The sequence below is a fragment of the Crotalus tigris genome, unplaced genomic scaffold (genome assembly GCF_016545835.1).
Source record: "Crotalus tigris isolate CLP2741 ecotype Arizona unplaced genomic scaffold, ASM1654583v1 scf7180000017536.10889498, whole genome shotgun sequence".
Taxonomy (NCBI): domain Eukaryota; kingdom Metazoa; phylum Chordata; class Lepidosauria; order Squamata; family Viperidae; genus Crotalus; species Crotalus tigris.
Window position 1 is genome coordinate 10,362,247 of NW_024096460.1, and position 21,749 is coordinate 10,383,995.

Genomic DNA, 21,749 nt, shown 5'->3' on the forward strand with positions numbered 1-21,749 from the left:
CAGTTGCCAAGAGTCTGAATTTTGCTCATGTGACCCTGGGGATGCTGCAATGGTTTTAAGTGTGAAAAATGGTCATAAGTCACTTTTTCAGTGCCGTTGTAACTTTGAATGGTCACTAAACAAACAGTTGTAAGTCAAGGACTATTTGTATCTTGTACACTACCCCAGAGCCCCAGAGGGTGGTTAAGAAATATGAAATATAAATAAATAGACAGACAGACAAGCAGACAGACAGACAGAGAGACAGATAGATAGCTTGTGGTGGTTTAGCAAGCAGTCTAACTCTGGAAGTTAATTATCTGTTCTGATTCTTTGTTTTTATCCCTTTTCATACTAGCTACCTGCATTTTAACAACCTTGAAAGTTTAGAAGCGGGAACTTTTAATGACCTGCCCAAGCTGGAAAGACTGTAAGTCATGTGGTGATCGACAACAAATTGGTAGTAACTTTTGCCCAAAAGGATTCTGAATTTTAATAAGGCAGCCAAATGGTCTGGTTCACCAGGTGCCCTGAAATCTAGATTACTAATAATAATTTATTCAGTAAAGCCCAACTGACTGGGTTTTTACAACATTTTACAACAGGAAGCCTTGATTTCAGGCAGCCCACAGGGCCAAAAATGGAATAATCCACAGCATGGTTCTTATTTTACACCATACGTGTAAGGGACCTTCTGTTAATGGTGGTGGCGCCACTCCAGAATCACCCCATAAGCCCAGGGTCTTTCATAGCCCTTCTGCAGCTGAGACCAATTTTAGCTCGGCTTGGAGCAGGAGCAACTTTTCTTTCTTTCTTTCTTTCTTTCTTTCTTTCTTTCTTTCTTTTTCTTTCTTCTTTCCTTCCTTTCTTTTTCTTCTTCCTTCCTTCCTTCCCTTCTCTTTCTTTCTTTCTTTCTCTTTCTTTTTCTCTCTCCCTTCCTTCCTTCCTTCCTTCCTTCCTTTCTTTCTTTCTTTCTTTCTTTCTTTCTTTCTTCTTTCTTTCTTTCCTTCCTTTCTCTCTCTCTCTTCCTTCCTTCCTTTTCTTTTTCTTTCTTTCTTTTTCTTTCTCTTCCTTCCTCTCCCTCCTTTCTTCCTTCCTTCCTTTCTTTTTCTTTCTTTCTTTCTTCTTTCTTTCCTTCCTTCCTTCCTTCCTCTCTCTCTTCCTTCCTTCCTCCCTCCCTCCTTTCCTTCCTTTCTTTTTCTTTTTCTTTTCTTTCCTTCCTTCCTTCCTTTCTCTCTCTCTCTTCCTTCCTCCCTCCCTCCCTCCCTCCCTTCTTTCTTTCTTTCTTTCTTTCTTTCTTTCTTTCTTTCTTTCTTTCTTTCTTTCTTTCTCCTCCTCCTCCTCCTCCTCCTCCTCCTCCTCCTCCTCCTCCTCCTCCTCCTCCTCCTCCTGTCAAGGGAGATAAAAAAATTCTGGTTCATGCTCTTCTGGCGGCCTCAAACATTGTGAATTTATGTGCATTTTTGATGTTGTCTTTCCATCTTCTTCTGGGTGTGCCTAGCGTTCTTTGACCTTCTCCCCTTTTTGTATATTCCTGTAATCCCAAGACAACCTCTCCAGTTTATTTGCTGTTGTTATACAGTAGGTAGGAGCCACTGTTGTGAGAACATTTCTGCAGCATCAGTTTCAGAGCTTCAGAGCTACATACTTTGAACTATGTAGAGATCTTGCTTAGGGAAGACCTACTAACTGTAAACACTCACCTACACAGGCCTACCTTTAAATCCCAAGTCTTTGATGGTCACTCAAACATGTTTTCTTTGTTGTCTCCAACACAGATTCTTGAACAACAACAGAATTTCGCAGATCCAGCCAGGAGCCATAGCTCAACTCGAATCTCTCAAACGCCTGTAAGTAGACAACATGCACTGCAGGTAGTTCTCAACTTACGACCACAACTGAGCCTAAAATTTTCCATCGCCAACCAAGAAAGTTCTTAAGTGAGCTTTACCCCATTTTATGACCTTTCTTGCTCCAGTGAATCACTCCAGTGGGTTCCAATGTACACGGATATATGTGGAAAGTTATGTTCAGCAGGAAGTCAGTAGAAAGTAAGCAAAAGTCAGCAGACCATCTGACTACAGTCTTAGAACAAGAAAGGGCATAAAGAGTTTATTTATTTATTTATTTCTAAAATTTATATGCCGCCCAATCCCAAGGCACTCAGGGCGGCGTACAAAATTAAAACAATAATCTGACAATAAAACAGTAAAATAAATACATTCATACAGTGTGTCCGATCATATCCTGCCCCCCCCCCCGGGGACATCAGCCCCAGGCCTGCTGGAACAGGAGAGTTTTAACGGCTTTCTTAAAGGCTGGCAGGGTGGGAGTTGTTCGAACCTCGGGGGGAAGTTGATTGCACCAGGTCGGAGCCACCACAGAAAAGGCCCTTCCCCGAGGGCCCGCCAGCCGACATTGTCTGGCTGACAGGACCTGAAGGAGGCCCAATCTATGGGACCTCACCGGTCTCTGGGAACTGTGCGGCAGTATGCGGTCCTGTAAGTAACCTGGCCCTATGCCATGAAGGGCTTTAAAGATGATAACCAACAGCTTGAATTGCGTCCGGAGACCCACAGGAAGCCAGTGCAGCTCGCGGAGGATAGGTGACGTGTGGGCGTACCTTGGCGCACCCACAATCGCTCTCGCGGCTGCATTCTGAACCAACTGCAGCCTCCGAACGCTCTTCAAGGGTAGCCCCATTCAGTTGGGACTGAATCTGATTGATTTGCCATTGGCCTATAGCTGTCCTTTTGGAATTTGCTATGCCAGTGGACCTCATTGCAATGGGTTATTAATGTAAGTGATATTGTGCTATTATGCTTGTTATGTTCCAAATCATTAGCAAAATAAACTTCTGAATCTTGTGCTGCTATCTCCTGTCTTTTTCATTGGGTTTTCCCACAACATTAGTAACATGGTTGTTCACGGAATCTGGCTTCCCTATTGACTTTGATTGTCAGAAGTTTCACAAAAGGGGATCCCATGACTCCGGGGACACTGCAACCGTCATAAATATGAGTCAGTTGCCAAGCGTCTGAATTTTGATCACGTAACCACTGGGGATGCTGCAATAGTCATAAGTGTGAAAAAAATGGTCCTAAGTCACTTTTTTCACTGCTGTTCAAACGGTCACTAAATGAACGGTTGTGAGTCAAGGACTACCTGTATAGAAAATTATTCACCATCCTGTTGTTGTTTTTTTATCTAAGGACCAGGATGACTCCTTATTCAGCAATCCAGTGGTTTGGTTCCCAATAAATATGACTAGCCTTTTCCTCCAAAAAGACCATGTCACTGGATACCCCTGTCCTTTTCCAAGAAACCTTTCTTAGGGACCTCTCAGCTGGACAGTTGGAAAATAACATTATTTTGTTCAGGGCAAGTGTTGAGGCTGCTGGATTTTGTTGACTCTGAGTGCCCCAGCATTGAAAGATTTTAAGAAGAGATTAGGCAACCACTTGTCTAAAATAGTATAGGATCTCCTGCTTGAGCAGGGGGTTGGACTAGAAGACCTCCAAGGTCCCTTCCAACTTTATTATTCTGTTCTGTTATGCCTGTTCCTTGAGGCTATCGGAAAGTCACAATAAGCACTATATTTTTAACTCAGTGCATCACAGAGGCAGGAAACACATTGGTGCAAATTTATGTTTCTCTATCTCAGCAACTTTAATCAGAATCAGAATAGAGCTGGAAGGGACCTTGGAGGTCTTCTAGTCCAACCCCTTGCTCAAGCAGGAGACCGTATACCATTTCAGAAAAGTAACTGTCCAATCTCTTCTTTAAAACTTCCAGTGTTGGAGCACCCACAACTTCTGGAGGCAGGTTGTTCCACTGATTAATTGTTCTCATTGTCAGGAAGTTTCTCCTTAGTTCTAGGCTGCTTCTCCCTTTGATTAGTTTCCATCCGTTGCTTCTTGTCCTGCCTTCTGGTGTGTTGGAAAATAAGTTGACCTCCCCTCTTCTTTGTGGCAGCCCCTCAAAAACTGGAATATTGCTATCATGTCTTCAATGAAGCCCACACACTTGAACATGTGTGGACTTCAACTCCCAGAATTCCCCAGATTGAAACTGAAATCACATACCCCTAATAAACATCGAACAAATACAAAATACAGTATGTATTATTAAGTTCTAATAGTCCTCACTTAATGACCAGCTGCTTAGTGACCATTCAAAGTTAGAATGGGCCCCCAAAAGATACTTAACAGTATGACCCAGTTTCGGAGTTTCAATGGCCCCCATGGTCACGTGACCACATTTTGGTTGCTTGGCAACTGGCTCACCTTTATGAACTAGTGCAGGGGTAGGCAACCTTGGCTGTTTTATGACTCGTGGACTCCAACTCCCAGAATTCTTGAGCCAGCATGGCTCAGCTTGGAACCCTCTCCCTTTCCCCTCAGCACGGCTGGCTCAGGAATTCTGGGAGTGGAAGTCCACGAGTCATAAAAGGGCCAAGTTTGAAGACCCCTGGTTTAAATATTTAAATATTTTTTCCTCATGGTCACGTGATCAAAATTCAGGCATTTGGGCAGGAGTAGGTAACCTTGGCTCTTTTATGACTTGTGGACTTCAACTCCCAGAATTCCCGAGCCAGCATGGCTCAGCTTGGAAACCTCTCCCTTTCCCCTCAGCACAGCTGGCTCAGGAATTCTGGGAGTTGAAGTCCACGAGTCATAAAAGGGCCAAGTTTGAAGACCCCTGTTTAAATATTTAAATATTTTTTCCTCACGGTCACGTGATCAAAATTCAGGCATTTGGGCAGGAATAGGTAACCTTGGCTCTTTTATGACTTCAACTCCCAGAAATCCTGAGCCAGCATGGCTCAGCTTGGAAACCTCTCCCTGTCCCCTCAACATGACTGGCTCAGGAATTCTGGGAGTTGAAGACCACAAGTCATAAAAGAGCCAAGTTTGCCTACCCCTGAGCTAGTTGCAGCATTCTGCGATCACATGACATGATTTGCAATGTTTTTTTGCTGGAAACTGGCTGTTTTTCCACCCCAAAACACTCGTAGGAATACATTGATTTGCTTAATGATCCCCATGCTAGCTTTATGGCTGTGGCCTTTGCTTAATAACTGCCACAAAAAGTCACAAAATTGGGTCAGTCGGGTGAGTGTCTCAGCTTATGACCATCATGATTTAGGATGGACATTCCAGGCTGTATTACAGTCGTACGTTGAGGGCAATCTTAGATTAGGAAGTGTATAATACGTGATCTTGTGTCCCATCCTTCAGCTATTCAAAAAGATGTTCCTTCTTGTTTGTTTATGTGATCCAGCTTGATCCATGAAGCAGTCTGTAAACCTCGATGAGAAAACATGTTCTGGTTGAGTTGTGTGGCTGCTTAGCCAAACCTTCTTTGAAAGCATTTTTGAAATGCTATTTGGATTTGGAAAAGAATTGTGCTTTTAGTAAAAAAAAAAAAAAAAAGAGAGAGGGGGGGGGTGAAATGGCATATTTGCCTCAGAGAATTATCTAAAAATAAATATTTGTGCAGGCAACGTCCTAAGAGACTAATTGCAGGGAAACATTGACTCTCTCCAACAATCTCGGATCAGACTACTAGTGCTATGCCAATTCTTTTGTTTTTTCAAGCTATTTTGTTTTGATTTCATGAAGAAAGATATGGTAATTTGGAATGTTTCCCCCCCCCAAGGAAAAAGAACATGGTGGGGGGAGAAACATGTTACAAATGGGATACGGATTCCTTGCCCTGAAGGGCAGTAAAGAGATCTGGACTTTCATTGTGGATTCCTCCACCCTTGACCTACAGCTGCCTTGGCTTCACATAAAGGTAGTCCTCACCTCATGACCACAACTGAGCCCCAAATTTATATCGCTAAGCGAGACACATTTCAAGTGAGTTTTGCCCCATTTTGCGATCTTTTTTTGCCACAATTGTTAAGTGCATCACTGCAGCTGTTAAGTTAATAATGCAGTTAAGTGAATCTGGCTTCACAAAATGTTCCATAATCACGTGACTATGGGGATGCTACAATGGTTGTTAAGTGTGAAAAATGGTCACAAGTCCCCTTTTTTTCAATGGTGTTGTGACTTTGAACAGTCAGGAAATGGACTGTTATAAGTCGAGGACTACCTGTCAGCCAGCCCTTCAAGGCAGACCAGACAAGCAACCCAAACTATGAGTAAAAGCACTACCTTTATTCTAAGGTTACAAGAGAGAATCTTGCAAGTCTAAAAGCAATTTATTCCCCTTCTTTTACTTTCCAGAAAACAAGAGGGGGGGTTTTCTACCCCTACCCCTTTTCCTCCAGTCTAAATCAAAAGCCTCAACCTTTCCGGGCTCGCAGCCTGGAGAGAAGGAAAGCAGCTTCAAAACTCGTGCACCTGTGCACCCGCAAACAGGGCCGTGCGCACCAGCGGCCCTGTTCGTGCATGCACAAACAGGCCGTGCACAACTGCCCGGCACTAGTGTCCCTATTCGCACCCGTATTCATGCGCAAATGTGGCCACGGGCACTAGCATAAGTTTGGAGAAGTGTGCACGCCAGCCCTTTCCGTGGCCCGCTGGCCAAAAGATTGCAGCCTGGTAGTGGACCCTGGTAGAGGACCCTGACCTGATATAACTTCCCCATCACAAGACCCATCATAAGCCCACTGATGACTCTCACCTGACCCATCACAAGACCCTCACTCAACACACCCACACCTGAAGCCCTTATAAACAGAAGAACATGAGTGTTATGATTCCATGCCAGCCTGTGCTGAGGAATCTGAGGAGGAGGTGGAGGAGGCATTTGAAGGGCCATCAGGGACAGAGGGAGGCTCTGATGAATTACAGGACGCACAGTTTGATGCAGAGCCTGGGCCCTCCAGTCGTGTTCCTGATGAAGCTCAGCTGTGTGAGGAGAATGAGTCAGACTCAGAGGACTCACACCTGATGGACATGCTAATCGATGCACGTACACGTCGTCAATTAGTGAGAGTAAATCAGCAGCAGTCAATGCGACTACTCCAGGGAAAAAGGAGAAGGCACTGAGAGGCAATGCCTTGGGACTGCTGTTTAAAAAGAGGTGTGGGAGGTGCTGGTTGCTGAAGGCAACTGTTCGCAAAGTACTTCTTTGAATCCTGGTCTGTTCGTCTTGCTTGTGACTACTCTTCTGTTTGCATCGTGTTTCCTGTGGACTATTTACTTCATTTGGATTGAGTTTTGCTGTTTGTGTTTTAGACTATTTGGCAGGTTTTTCACCCATATTAAAGGGGTTTGTTTTGTTTTAAAGTCTCCAGGCTATTTTATCAACAGGGGTTTGGTCCTTGTGCCTTTAACAGGGATGGCTATAGGCTGGGATAGAACAACGACGTCCACTAAACTCCGTTGAAGATGCTACCTAGCCTGATAATGAAATGTTTGGAAACCAATCCACAAGCTCGGAAAAGGAACCTCCACCCTCAGAGCCTTAATAAGTTTGGATAGGGGAAGCCTTTATCTTTATCCATTTGCCTAGGTTGCCTTTCTTTTTTCTGTCTACCAAGGTCATTCTCACAGGCTAATTAGATTAATCAGTGGAACGGCTTGCCTGCAGAAGTTGTGGCTGCTCCATCATTGGAGGTTTGCAAGGAGATATTGGACAGCCATTTGCCTGGAATAGTATAGGGCAGACATGTCAACCACAAGTGGTTTCATCTGGCCCATGAAGCCATCCCGAAAACAGTGAGGGAACGGCCCCCCCACTGCCTTGGCCCTGGTCCAGGCCAGCCGGGAGCCAATGTACAATTTTCTGGTGGCCATCTTGGCACTTGCCCTGGTGGACCATGCCTTGACACTTGCCCCGGTCCCACCCCCTTCTGCCAGAGACTCTCAGATCTGTCCCATTCCTGCCCAGGCCCCCATAGGCACCCTTGACGCAAACGATGTAGAGCTGGCCACACCCACTCAATAGGCTACATCTACTCCATCCACACCCACCCAGTAGGCTACACCCACCCTGGCCACACCCACCCAGCCCCCCCAGGGCAACCGCAGTGCTGATGCGGCCCTCAATGAAATTGAGTTTGACACCCCTGGTATAGGATCTCCTGCTTGAGCAGAGGGTTGGACTAGAACATCTCCATCTTCTGTTATTCTGTTAGCTCGTTTGGCAGGTGACCTTCCCCTATCTGTGGTTATGGATGGCCGGAAGAACTGAACTCATAAAGTCAACCCTTTTTTCTCTCCCCATCTGGTCCCTCCCAGGAGGCTGGATTCCAATGCCTTGCTCTGTGACTGTGACCTGATGGGGCTGGCAGAGCTGCTGAGGAAATATACCACACAGGGCAACTCTCAAGCAGCTGCGACTTGCGAGAGCCCACCTGAATTACTGGGTCGTTCGGTCATCACCTTGACCACCCGAGAATTCAACTGTGGTGAGTGACACTACCTGATCCATTAGCTATTTTGTTCACTGCTTTTCCAGAGGTCTATGGAGATTCTCGGCCATCCAGGTCAGGGTTGTCCCAAAGGTGGGGTTTTTTTTTCAGGAGGCACCTGGACTTTCTTGTTTTTCCTTGAAGACGTTTCACTTCTCATCCCAGAAGCTTCTTCAGCTCTGACTGGATGGTGGGGAAGGGAAGGATTTATATGCCTTGCAGACAGCTGGTTATTTGCCTACTTTTAGAGAGTCGTTGAGGCCACCTGGAGGTTTATCTGTGCCTTCAGGGTCACCCAAGTAGGGCAAATGTGTGTGAGCCTTCTTGGCTGCAGGATGTGAGGGGACCCAAGGCAGAAAACATCCTGCAGCCAGGAAGGCTCAACACCCATTTGCACTACTCAGGTAACCCTGAGGACACAGGTAAACCTCCAAATGGCCTCAACGACTCTCTAAAAGGATGCAAATGACCAGCTGTCCGCAAGGAGTATAAATCCTTCCATTCCCCATCCTCCGTTCAGAGCTGAAGAAGCTTCTTGGATGAGAAGTGAAATGTCTTCCAAGAAATACAAGAAAGTCCAGTTGCCTCCTGAAAAAAGGGACTACTTTTGCAACTACTTTTCCAGATTCTACAGGCAATCCTCGAGTTTATTTATTTATTTATGAGACTTATATACCGCTTTAAGTGCAAGCACTCTCTAAGCGGCGTACACCAGTAAGCAATGTATATATATATATATATTTACATTGCCCCCAACAATCTGGGTCCTCATTTTACCTACCCCGGAAGGATGGAAGGCTAAGTCAACCTTGAGCTGGTGAGATCTGAACCGCTGACCTGCTGAACACAGTCAGCTAAAGTGGCCTGCAGTACTGCACTCTAACTGCTGCGCCACCTCGGTTACATTCATTCGTTTAGCAACTGTTCAAAGTGACAGCACCCCTGAAATAAAAACAACTCATGACTGACCCTCTCTCTTAAACAACCATCCCAGCATTCCCAAGGTCACATGTTCAAAATTCAGACACTTGGCAACGAGCATGTACTTATGACGGTTGCAACGTTCTGGGGGATCATGTGATCACCAGTTGTGACCTTCCCAATCAGCTCCTGGCATGCAAAATCAGCCATTCACATAATCATGGTGTGGTCTGCTTAACAACTGCAGGATTTTTCTTTACAACCCATGGTAAAAGGGGTGTAAAATAGGGCACAACTTACTTAATTCACCTTCCTTAGCAGCAAAAATTCTGGTCTCAGCTGTGGTCGTACGTCAAGGACTACCTGTCTTGACTCATGTCTCCACAATCCCTGGAAGCAGTTCAGCAGTTCAGCAGAATGTCCCCTGGGTTTCTGGGCTGGGTTCAGAGACACTTGATTGACACTAACCTTCAATTAGCAAAACCCAGTTGCTGGGTTCACCTAAGACAGTGATGGCGAACCTTTTAGAGACCGAGTGCCCAAACTGCAACCCAAAACCCACTTGTGCATCGTCGGGTGCCGGGTGGGTGTGGCCCATTGGGTGGGTGTGGCTGCAATGGTAACAGCAGACTGGGTGAAACTAAAAAGTTCAATCAATAAATTCCAACTTTGCAAGATCTTTTATTTTCCCACGAGAAGTTGAAATTGACTGAACCTTGAACCTTTTTTTTTGCATATGGCGGTGGAGGCCTAAAGCGAAAAAGGTTTTATAAAACCCAGTTGAAGGCCTAGGACTGGGGTGACTGCGCATGCCCACAGAGAGGGCTCTGAGTGCCGCCTCTGGCACCCGTGCCATAGGTTCGCCACCACTGACCTAAGATCCTTTCATTGAATGGCTGACTTGGACACAAGTGAGAGTAGAATAATTGTTGGGAAACAGTGCCACCTAGAGGAAATGTATGGCCTTTACAAGACTGATGTCAGCCCCAGGAGGTAGAGCAGACTGGGAAATCAACAGCATAATAGGCTAAAACTATTTTTATTGAGATTGGCTGCAATAACAGAATCTTGCAAGGGTCGTGGTTCCGATGATCAGACCAACAAAATTAGAACTCCGAGGCTAGAGGTTTCCTCAAAGAACATGTTTATTGGTTACAAAATATCGGCATGGTCAAGAGTGAAACCAAGTCTGAAATTCTCACCCAAGAGTTACACTATTGCAAAGTTAAATTTCCTACCCCAGCACTATGCAATCAGTTATGTTTCCCAATAGAATAATTTGGTGGGATTTCTAACAAAATGTCCAATCCTCTGATAGAATCACCTTGGTTCCCACAGGAGCGAGAATTGTTTAGACTAGCACAAATACTCTGCACCCCCGCCCTTTCTTCTAGCAACCTAGAACGAGCAAGATGGCTTCAGCCAGGTTCGTTGTAGAGTTGACAGCAAGTTGAATGGAGTTGCCCCCTCTTCCTCCTCCTTCTACTTCAGTGAATTAGGGGGACATTTAAGAACATTCATTGAAACAGTCGTATATGACATTCTTCAGCCTTTGAAGATTCACCCTCCATCTGTCTGTTTCAGAGAGCCCTCGTATCACAACTGAACCACAAGATGCTAATGTTACTCTGGGCAACATCGTCTATTTCATCTGCCGGGCAGAGGGGAATCCAAAACCTAAGATTATCTGGCTTCACAACAAGTAAGTAAGATGGACCGTGAGAGGAGACTATGTCGAAGCATAAGGGGAAACCTGGTGGTATCTAATGAAGGGGTGTCAGAGAAGGCAAGATGGCAGAAGCAACATGCCATTCTGTAATGGTGTGTTGGAGAGACCTTGGGAGATGAGTCAAAGAGACAATACCAAAGGAATGGTCAGATCTTGTTCTTGTTAGTTGCGAAGTCTTGTCCAACCCATCGTGAGCCTATGGACAATGTTCCTCCAGGCCTTCCTGTCCTCTACCATCTTCTGGAGTCCATTTAAGCTCACGCCTACTGCTTCAGGGACTCCATCCAGCCACTTCATTCACTGTCGTCCCCTTCTTCTATTGCCCTTCATCTTTCCCAGCATTAGGCTCTTCTCCAGTGGATCAGTGGTGGGATTCAAATAGGAGAACAACTGGTTCTCTGAGTAGATGTCACTTCCAGAAGTCCATTCTGAGCCTGGGCAACAAAAAATTAGCTACCGGTTCTGCCGAAGTGGTGGGAACTGGCTGAATCCCACCACTGGGTTGGATAAGTTGATAGTACTACCAGGGCTTTTTTTCTCATAGAACGCCCAGAATGGAGTTCCAGCACCATTTTTGGATGGTTGTATGATGTGTGTGAGTTCCAGCACCTTTTTTTTTTAAAGAAAAAAAGCACTGAGTACCACTTTCTCCCTCTCAGCATCCCATAGATCAGAGATCCCCAATCTTTGGGGCACCAGGGACCAGTTCCGTGGAAAGAGGGTTTTCCGCAGCCCAGAGGGTGCGTGGTTTTGTGTACTGCCTGCATCTCATGGATTGGGCTTTGCTTGTTTGTGTGGACCGGTTGCTGGCATGCTGCGGCCGAGTACTAGTCCACAGACCGGGGGTTGGGGACTCCTGCCATAGATAGTCTGGATTGTTATCTGGAAGTAACACTACTTGAAGTCCAATCCTTCTCTAGATCAAAGGAGGAATGAAGCTGGCTGCCATCTTTCTTTTTGTACTGCAGCAACGAGATTGACATGAAGGATGATGGACGGCTGAACCTTCTACAAGACGGCACACTGATGATCCAAGACACTAAAGAATCCGACAAGGGAATCTATCAGTGCCTGGCCAAGAACATTGTGGGCGAAGCGAAGACCCATGAAGTTGCCCTACGCTACTTCGGCACGCCTTGTAATGTCCTTCAAATAAATGAAGATCTTGTCCCTAGGTCTATAAGAACCAGACAATCTCTTCAGGCTGATTTTAGGATGGGGCCATGAAATCTGGTAGTAGCATCTCACCTATCTTACCTGTATTGGCTGAGGAAGCCGGGCCAATTTGGGAAAGTTTGCAAACTCACCGTTGCTATGGGTGAGCTTTGCCATCCCATAAAATGCAAACAAGTAAAAAACCAAAAGGATTTTGAGTAAATGAATGATGTGGCAAGGAGAATAGTGGTAAGGAGAAACATCTCAAGAACTTTGTCTCAGGCTCATCCATGAGGGCTGGTTAACAAAGTCAAGAGGGAAACCACAACTGCACCATCAAATAAATTAATGGCACATTTTTGAAAAGGGGCAATGGCTTTGATTGCGTAATTTGTGACTGCCTCCTTAGCTATTTTGACCCCTCAGTGTGGACACCCCAGTTCGGTCCTCTTCTATTGAAGATCCACTATTTCCTACAAGTTGGCATTTCAGAGCAAGGGGTTGGACTAGAAGACTTCCGAGGTCCCTTCCAACTCTGATAGTCTAAGACTGAGAGGCACTAGCCCAAAGTCATCCAGTTGGTTCCATGCCCAAAGTGGGACTAGAACTCACCATCTCCTACACCAAACTGGCACTCTAATAAAACACTATGGTTTAATAGTGTGGTTTTCACTTCATTTTCAGACAAGGAAAACCAAATGCACACGTATAGAATAGGTGACCCCTGGTTCAACAGCAGCCACTGTGAGAGGGATCTCAGTGTCCTAGTGGACAATGACTTAAATATGAGCCAGCAGTGTGCTGCAGCTGCCAAAAAAGCCAACACAGTCCTAGGCTGCATTGACAGAGGGATAGAATCAAGATCATGTGAAGTGGTGATACCACTTTACAATGCCTTGGTAAGGCCACACTTGGAATGCGGCATCCAGTTTTGGTCACCACGATGTAAAAAAGATGTTGAGACTCAAGAAAGAGTGCAGAAAAGAGCAACAAATCAGGGGTCTAGAGGCGAAATCGTACAATAAACAATTGAAGGAGCTAGGTATGGCTACCCAGTGGTAGGCAACCTTGGCTCTTTTATGACTCGTGGACTTCAACTCCCAGAATTCCAGAGCCATCCATGCTGAGGGGAGGGAGAAGTTTCCAAACTGAGCCATGCTGGCTCAGGAATTCTGGGAGTTGAAATCCACAAGTCATAAAAGGTTGCCTACCCTGGGTCTAGCCTATCAAAGAGAAGGATTGGGGTGATATGATAGCAGTCTTCCAATATTTCACGGCTGTCAAAAGAAGAGGGGGTCAGCCTATTCTCCAAAGCACCTGAAGGCAGGAGAAGAAGCAATGCATGGAAACTTATCAAAGGGAGATTCAACCTAGAAATAAGGAGACGATGAGAACAATTAATCAGTGTAACAGCTTGCCTCCAGAAGTTGTGGGTGCTCCAGTGCTTGAGGTTTTCAAGAAGAGACTGGACAGCCATTTGTCTGGAATGGTATAGGACAGTAGTTCTCAATCTGTGGCCCGCAGACCCCTGGTGGGGGGACCTGCAATGTCATCACAGGAGGTCTGTCAAGGCTTGAAGAAATGTTATGATTTAAGTCTTAAGTTAAGTTTTGGGAATCCGAGGCCACAAAAGGTAGTTAAAGGGGGTCCCTGATGAAGAAAAGGCTGAGAATCCCTGGTGTCAATTCTCCTGTTTCAGCAGAGGGTTGGACTTGAGGATCTCCAAGATCCCTTCCAACTTTACCATTCTATGTTCTATATCAGGGATCTTCAAACTTGGCCCTTTTATGACTTGTGGACTTCAACTCCCAGAATTCCTCAGCCAGCCATGCTGAGGGGAAAGGGAAAGGTTTCCAAGCTGAGCCATGCTGGGTGAGGAATTCTGGGAGTTGAAGTCCACGAGTCATGAGGGGGCCAAGTTTGAAGATCCCTGGTTTAAATATTTAAATATTTTTTCCTCATGGTCACATGATCAAAATTCAGGCATTTGGGCAGGGCTAGGCAACCTTCACTCTTTTATGACTTGTGGACTTCAACTCCCAGAATTCCTCAGCCAGCCACGCTGAGGGGAAAGGGAGACATTTCCAAACTGAGCCATGCTGGCTGAGGAATTCTGGGAGTTGAAGTCCACGAGTCATAAAAAGGCCAAGTTTGAAGACCCTTGTTCTATATTGAGTTGGAATATTCTGAAATGGTCTTATCAACTAAGCGCTTCTCTGTCCTTTTCGTTTTCAGCCCAGCCTACATTTGTCATCCATCCCCAGAACACAGAAGTCCTGGTGGGGGAAAGTGTGACTCTGGAATGTGGGGTGTCAGGACACCCCCCACCTCGTGTTGTCTGGATGCTGAGCACAGGGTCGCCGCTGCCCCCAAATCCACGCTTCACCATCACCAGCTCCGGTGGCCTCTACATTCAAAATGCCACTTTGTCAGATGAAGGCAAATACAGCTGCAAAGCCACTAACCAAGAAGGATCTATTATGGCCACAGCAAATATCATTGTGCAAGGTATCTGTGAGAATACGAACAGCCAGACTTAGTCAGGCGATAAATTAGACCAAAGTCGGATATAGGCAGACCTTGTTTAGCGACCGTTCAAAATTACAAGGACACTGTTTTTCCACACTTACGATCATTGCAGCGTCCTCCGTGTGACGTGATCAAAATTCATATGCTGGGCAACCGACTCATGACAGTTGCAGTGTCCGGGGATCACGTGATCCCCTTCCGCGACCTTCAGACAAGCAAAGGCAATGGGGAAGCCGGATTCACTTAACAACTTTGTGACTCACTTAACAACCTGCAGGGGTTCTCCTAATAACTGTGGAACGAAAGCTCTCAAAATGGGGCAAAATTCACAGATCAACCGTCTCACTTAAGCGTAGAAAGGTTGGGCTCAGTTGCAGTCGTAAGCCGAGGACTATCCGTAGTTCAGCATGAAAAAAAAAAGATTAACTTGAAAAGTAGCAGAGCTAAGATGTAAACTAGCTTTATTTGCGTAGTTCATTTGTCGATTCTACAAGCGGTCCTCGATTTATGACATACTGTAATTGGGAGTAGAAGTTCCACTTTTAAGGAAGGCAGTTGTTTAGCCAGTTGCACCCAATTTTATAATCTTTTTTTTTTTTTGGTCCTGGTTCTTAAATGAATCACTGCAGTTGTTAAGTGAATCAAATGGTTGTTAAACGAATCTTGCTTCTCCCTATTAACTTTGCTTGTCAGAAACTGACTGGGAAGTCATAAACGGTGATCACATGACCCTGGCACACCTGCAACTATTTGTAAGTATACATTGTTTGCCAATTGCCTGGAGTTTGATCGCATGACCGTGGGGATGCTGCAAATTGTAAGTGCAAGGACTAGTTGTTAAGTCATGTTTTTCCATGCCACTGTAACTTTGGGTGGTTTCTAAATGAATAGTTGCAACTCAAGGATTACCTGTACTTATTTCCTTATACAGTACTTTTTATATTGATTTCACTTGGTGCAGCAGACTAAGTGAAATTTAAAAAGACACATTCAAGTGCAATCCATTAACAAAATAATACAGCATCAAGGCCATAGTTTTCCCAGTTGCAATGTATGGCTGTGAAAGTTGGACCATAAGAAAGGCTGAGCGGAAAAGAATTGAGGCCTTTGAACTACGGTGCTGGAGAAGACTCCTGCGAGTCCCTTGGACTGCAAGGCGTTCAAACCGGTCAGTCCTAGAGGAGATCAACCCCGACTGCTCTTTAGAAGGCCAGATTCTGAAGTGGAAACTCAAGGACTTTGGCCACCTAATGAGAAGGAAGGACTCACTGGAGGAGAGCCCAATGTTGGGAAAGATTGAGGGCAAGAGAAAAAGGGGACGACAGAGAAGGAGGTGGCTGGATGGAGTCACTGAAGCAGGAGGCGTGAGCTTAAAGGGACTCCAGAAGATGGTAGAGGACAGGAAGGCCTGGAGGAACGTTGTCCATGGGGTTGTGATGGGTCGGACACGACTTCACAACTAACAACAAACAACAAAATGCTAAGTGAGTTCCAGCTAGATATGTGGCATTTAGTGCAAACGTGTAGGAGGACGTCTTCCCAGCCTCAGATATTTTTCCAGCCTTGCCTCTTAATTGTCTCATCTCAGCAACAACAGGCTGTAATGATAGGCAAGTGAGAACCTGGAGAAGCATCTAAGGACAACATATGGATAAATGTTCTGAGGTCTATCACCCAACAGTTTGCAGTTTTGTAGTATCTCTCATGCTTCATCTTAGAAACCTCCTGGAGTTAAAAAGATTAGAAATGTCATTTGTGAAAGAGTATAAGCAGCTGGAGGGACTTCAGACAGCATTTGAGGTCACAGCTAGCTTAATAAAACAAAAGAGATGAGAAGGAAGGACTCACTGGAGAAGAGCCTAATGCTGGGAAAGATCGAGGGCAATAGAAGAAGGGGACGACAAAGAATGAGGTGGCTGGATGGAGTCACTGAAGCAGTAGGCATGAGCTTAAATGGACTCCAGACGATGGTAGAGGACAGGAAGGCCTGGAGGAACATGGTCCATGGGGTCGCGATGGGTCAGACATGACTTCGCAACTAACAACAACAGCATCAGAATTTACAAAACAGATAGAAGGAGGAGAAAAAGGATCCTAAAAATTTAGCTTGTGTATAAAATAAACCCTGCCCTGAAATTATTTAAAATAAAAAAAACCTTCTTCCTTGGCTCTTTATCAAAAAAAAAGAAGATTCAAATATTGAACGGTGACAAAGAACAGCAGTGAATTTGTTCCAAGTCTTGTCCATCCATGATCTAATAGGTAGTTTAAAGATTCAATCAGTAACACATCTCATTTCTTTTCAAAAGAAAGGTCAATACAACAGGCAGGATTGCCACGGAGAGCAAGGGTGATGCTAGACTAGACGATGTTGAAAAAAATCAAGATGGTGGCCAGGATTAGGACATCAAACATCTAGCCTGCATGTATAAAAAGGATGGATCTTTGATTGTGTGGATGCAACCCACATCCTCTCTGATACTTACCTCAACTAGGATACTTCCTCTTGCTAGATTTTTGGGTCTAGTTGAATGTTTCTCAACCTCAGCCATTAGAACAGGGATAGGCAACCTTGGCTCTTTTTTGACTCGTGTACTTCAACTCCCAGAATTCCTGAGCCAGCATGGCTTAGCTTGGAAACCTCTCCCTTTCCCCTCAGCGTGGCTGGCTCAGGAATTCTGGGAGTTGAAGTCCACAAGTCATAAAAGAGCCAAGGTTGCCTACCCCTGGACTAGAAGATGTGTGGACTTCAACTTCCAAATTCCCCAGCCAGCATGGCTGGCTGGAGAATTCTGGGAATTGAAGTCCAAACACCTTGAAGCTTGGAACCGTGTCTTTTTGTCCCCTAAGGCTAAATTCCTATATCCCAGGAGAAATGAAATTGAGAAGAGTAATCTTAGCTGTATTAGTGAATTCTTAGCCACATTAGTGAATATCAATTGAATAGGGGTCGCCCGTAAAGATTGATTTTAACAGAGTAACAGAGTTGGAAGGGACCTTGGGGGTCTTCTAGTCCAACCCCTTGTTCAGGCATCTTTTAATGCAGTGGTTCTCAACCTTTTTAATGCTGCGACCCCAACCGGTCATAAGTCGAGAACTACTCAACCGGTCGTAAGTCAAGGGCTACTCAACTGGTGCAGCACCGTTTGCAGAATGGGACTTTTGGCGGGCTCAGCAGGGCAGAGACAGCTTGGACAATTCCTATTGGCTTTTGAAAGCCAATAGAATTAGACTCTATTCAAGAGAGTCTATTCTATTGGCTTTCAAAAGCAAATAGAATAAAAGGGAGTAGCACAGTAAGGAAAAAGGGAAAAAAGTGGCGGACTGCGTTGTTTGGCGACCCCCGTGAAATGGTCATTCGACCCCAAATGGGGTCCCGACCCACAAGTTGAGAACCACTGTTTTAATGGCTGAGATTCACAAACATTGCCCGCCGAATCCACCTGGTCTTCTCAATCTTTCTCTGGGGTTTTCATTTAACCTTTGATGCTTAGTGGACAGGAGGTTGCACATTCCCACGAACCTTGTAGATGTCTCTTTTCCTTCTTCTCCTCCTGCAGATACCCCCAGGTTTTTAATAGCTCCCAGTGATCAGACCGTGACTGAGGGTCAAAATGTGGATTTGCCCTGCTCTGCAGATGGACATCCTCGCCCGATCATATCTTGGACAAAAGAAGGTATTTCCTTGGCATTGCTGTCTTCTGTAAGGATTTACAGTCATAGAAACATGAGCTGAAAGAGTCCTCCAAGATTGCGTTTCTTAACCTCAACAATTTTAACAGGATAACAAGAGTTGGAAGGGACCGTGGAGGACTTCTAGTTCAACCCCCTGCTCAAACATTTACATCACCACGATGTAAAAAAGATGTTGAGACTAATCAAGGAGAGAAGCAACCTAGAACTAAGGAGAAACTTCCTGACAGTGAGAACAATTAACCAGTGGAACAACCTGCCTCCAGAAGTGGTGAATGTTCCAACACTGGAAGTCTTTAAGAAGAGACTGGACAGCCATTTGTCTGAAATGGCATAGGGTTTCCTGCCTGAGCAGGGGGTTGGACTAGATGACCTCCAAGGTCCCTTCGAACTTTTGTATTATTATTATTATTATGGATCATCGCACAGTCAGCCAGTTGTTCAGACTGGATTTGGCATTTTGTCTACCTATCGAGTCCTTACCCAGGACCTGGGATAGGCAGATGTGGATATTTGATGGTATTACAGATATCGTCGCAGGATGGAAGCAGTTCCTAGTAAGGCCGCCTTTTGCAATTGACTAATAGCGAATTTGTCAATGCCAATGGTGTTCAAGTGGTGCTCCAGTTGTTTTCGGATTGCACCCAAGGAGCCTATGACTATTGGTACTACCCTTGCTTGCTTTTGCCACAGTCTTTCTATTTCTATTTGTAGGTCTTTGTATTTTGTTATCTTCTCCAGTTCTTTCTCTTCTATTCTGCTGTCTCCAGGCACTGCCACGTCCACTATCCAGACTTTTTTGTCTTTCTTATCGACAATTGTTAAGTCTGGGGTGTTATGTTGCAGGTGCTTGTCTGTTTGAATTCTGAAGTCCCAGAGCAGTTTAATTTTATCATTTTCTATGACTTTCTCTATTTTATGATCCCACCAGTTTTTGCTTACAGGCAAATGATATTTTTTGCAGATCTTCCAATGCACCATTGTTGCTACTTTGTCATGCCGCTGCTTGTAGTCAGTCTGTGCAATCTTCTTGCAACAGCTTACCAGGTGGTCCACTGTTTCTTCAGCTTCTTTGCATAGGCGGCACTTACTGTCTGTTGCTGTCTTCTCAATTTTGACTTTATATGCATTTGTCCTTAAGGCTTGGTCTTGTGCAGCCAGAATTAGTCCCTCGGTCTCTTTCTTCAATTTTCCTGCTCTTAGCCATTGCCAGGTCTTATTATTATCTGCTTTCCCAACTATTTTTTTCATGTATTGGCCATGTAGTGCTTTGTCTTCCCATGCCTCTATTCTGTTCTTCATTTGGTCTTTCTTGTAGGCCAGTTTGGTCTCTCCAGTAGTTAGTAAGCCTTCCTGATATACTAATTTCAGAGCATCTTCATCATTGTTCTTCAGATATTCTTCCAAAGCCATTTTTTCTTCTTCAACCATCTGATGTACTTGTAGCATTCCACGCCCACCTATTTGCCTTGGTAGATAAAGTCTATCAATGTCACTGCGTGGATGAAGGGCATGATTCATGTCATGTTCTACTGACTCCTGTTATTTCTAGGCACTTGATTATCCAGTCATGTGGCAGAGAGTCAAATGCCTTTTTGTAGTCAATCCATGCCACATTCAGGTTATTATTATTAATTATTATCGATCATCGCACAGTCAGCCAGATGTTCAGACTGGATTTGGCATTTTGTCTACCTATCGAGTCCTTACCCAGGACCTGGGATAGGCAGATGTGGATGTTTGATGGTATTACAGATATCGTCGCAGGATGGAAGCAGTTCCTAATAAGGCCGCCTTTTGCAATTGACTAATAGCAAATTTGTCAATGCCAATGGTGTTCAAGTGGTGCTCCAGTTGTTTTGGGATTGCACCCAAGGAGCCTATGACTATTGGTACTACCCTTGCTTGCTTTTGCCACAGTCTTTCTATTTCTATTTGTAGGTCTTTGTATTTTGTTATCTTCTCCAGTTCTTTCTCTTCTATTCTGCTATCTCCAGGCACTGCCACGTCCACTATCCAGACTTTTTTGTCTTTCTTATCGACAATTGTTAAGTCTGGGGTGTTATGTTGCAGGTGCTTGTCTGTTTGAATTCTGAAGTCCCAGAGCAGTTTAATTTTATCATTTTCTATGACTTTCTCTATTTTATGATCCCACCAGTTTTGCTTACAGGCAAATGATATTTTTTGCAGATCTTCCAATGCACCATTGTTGCTACTTTGTCATGCCGCTGCTTGTAATCAGTTTGTGCAATCTTCTTGCAACAGCTTACCAAGTGGTCCACTGTTTCTTCAGCTTCTTTGCATAGGCGGCACTTACTGTCTGTTGCTGTCTTCTCAATTTTGACTTTATATGCATTTGTCCTTAAGGCTTGGTCTTGTGCAGCCAGAATTAGTCCCTCGGTCTCTTTCTTCAATTTTCCTGCTCTTAGCCATTGCCAGGTTTTATTGTTATCTGCTTTCCCAGCTATTTTTTTCATGTATTGGCCATGTAGTGCTTTGTCTTCCCATGGTGCCTCTATTCTGTTCTTCATTTGGTCTTTCTTGAAAGGCCAGTTTGGTCTCTCCAGTAGTTAGTAAGCCTTCCTGATATACTAATTCAGTGCATCTTCATCATTGTCTTCAGATATTCTTCCAAGCCATTTTTTCTTCTTCAACCATCTGATGTACTTGTAGCATTCCACGCCCACCTATTTGCCTTGGTAGATAAAGTCTATCAATGTCACTGCGTGGATGAAGGGCATGATTCATTGTCATTATTTTTCTGGTCTGCCTATCCATTGCTTTTAGTTCTGCTTGAGTCCAGTCCACTATTCCAGCTGTGTACCTAATGACTGGGATTGCCCAGGTGTTGATTGCCTTTATGGTATTTCCTCCATTGAGTTTGGATTTTAAGATCTTCTTCACTCTCTTGATGTATTCACCTCTAATCTTTTTCTTGACTTCAGTGTGCTTGATGTTGTCAGCTTGAAGGATACCCAAGTATTTGTAGTACTCTTCCTCATCCAGACTCTTAATGTTATTTTCGTGGGGCATCTTGATTCCTTCAGTTTTCACTATTTTTCCTTGTTTGATAGTAAGTGTGGCACATTTGTCCAAGCCAAACTCCATTACAATATCTTGGCTATATATACGGACAGTGTTGAGCAGCGATTCTATTTCAGATGATGTTTTTCCATACAGCTTCAGATCATCCATGTAAAGGAGGTGGGATAGTCTAGCAGATGTTTTTGATGTTTGATAGCCATGTCCTGAGTTATTCAGTATTGTTGACAGAGGAAACAGTGCAATAACAAATAGTAATGGTGATAATGAATCTCCTTGAAATATTCCTCTCTTGATATTAACCTCTCCCAGCCTCTCACCATTGATCTG

General features: G+C 44.6%; 1 protein-coding gene across 3 annotated transcripts in view; it reads left to right on the plus strand.

Annotated features, from left to right (window-relative positions):
* LOC120310609 (peroxidasin homolog) overlaps window positions 1-21,749 on the plus strand; it is a 92,795-nt gene that overhangs the window by 35,982 nt on the left and 35,064 nt on the right. For all 3 annotated transcript variants that reach the window (XM_039349244.1, XM_039349328.1, XM_039349413.1), the window contains 7 exons: window positions 338-409; window positions 1,758-1,829; window positions 8,178-8,347; window positions 10,856-10,973; window positions 11,969-12,138; window positions 14,391-14,663; window positions 18,245-18,361. In XM_039349244.1, coding sequence (XP_039205178.1) covers window positions 338-409; window positions 1,758-1,829; window positions 8,178-8,347; window positions 10,856-10,973; window positions 11,969-12,138; window positions 14,391-14,663; window positions 18,245-18,361 — 992 coding nt within the window. The remainder of the gene's footprint in view (window positions 1-337; window positions 410-1,757; window positions 1,830-8,177; window positions 8,348-10,855; window positions 10,974-11,968; window positions 12,139-14,390; window positions 14,664-18,244; window positions 18,362-21,749) is intronic.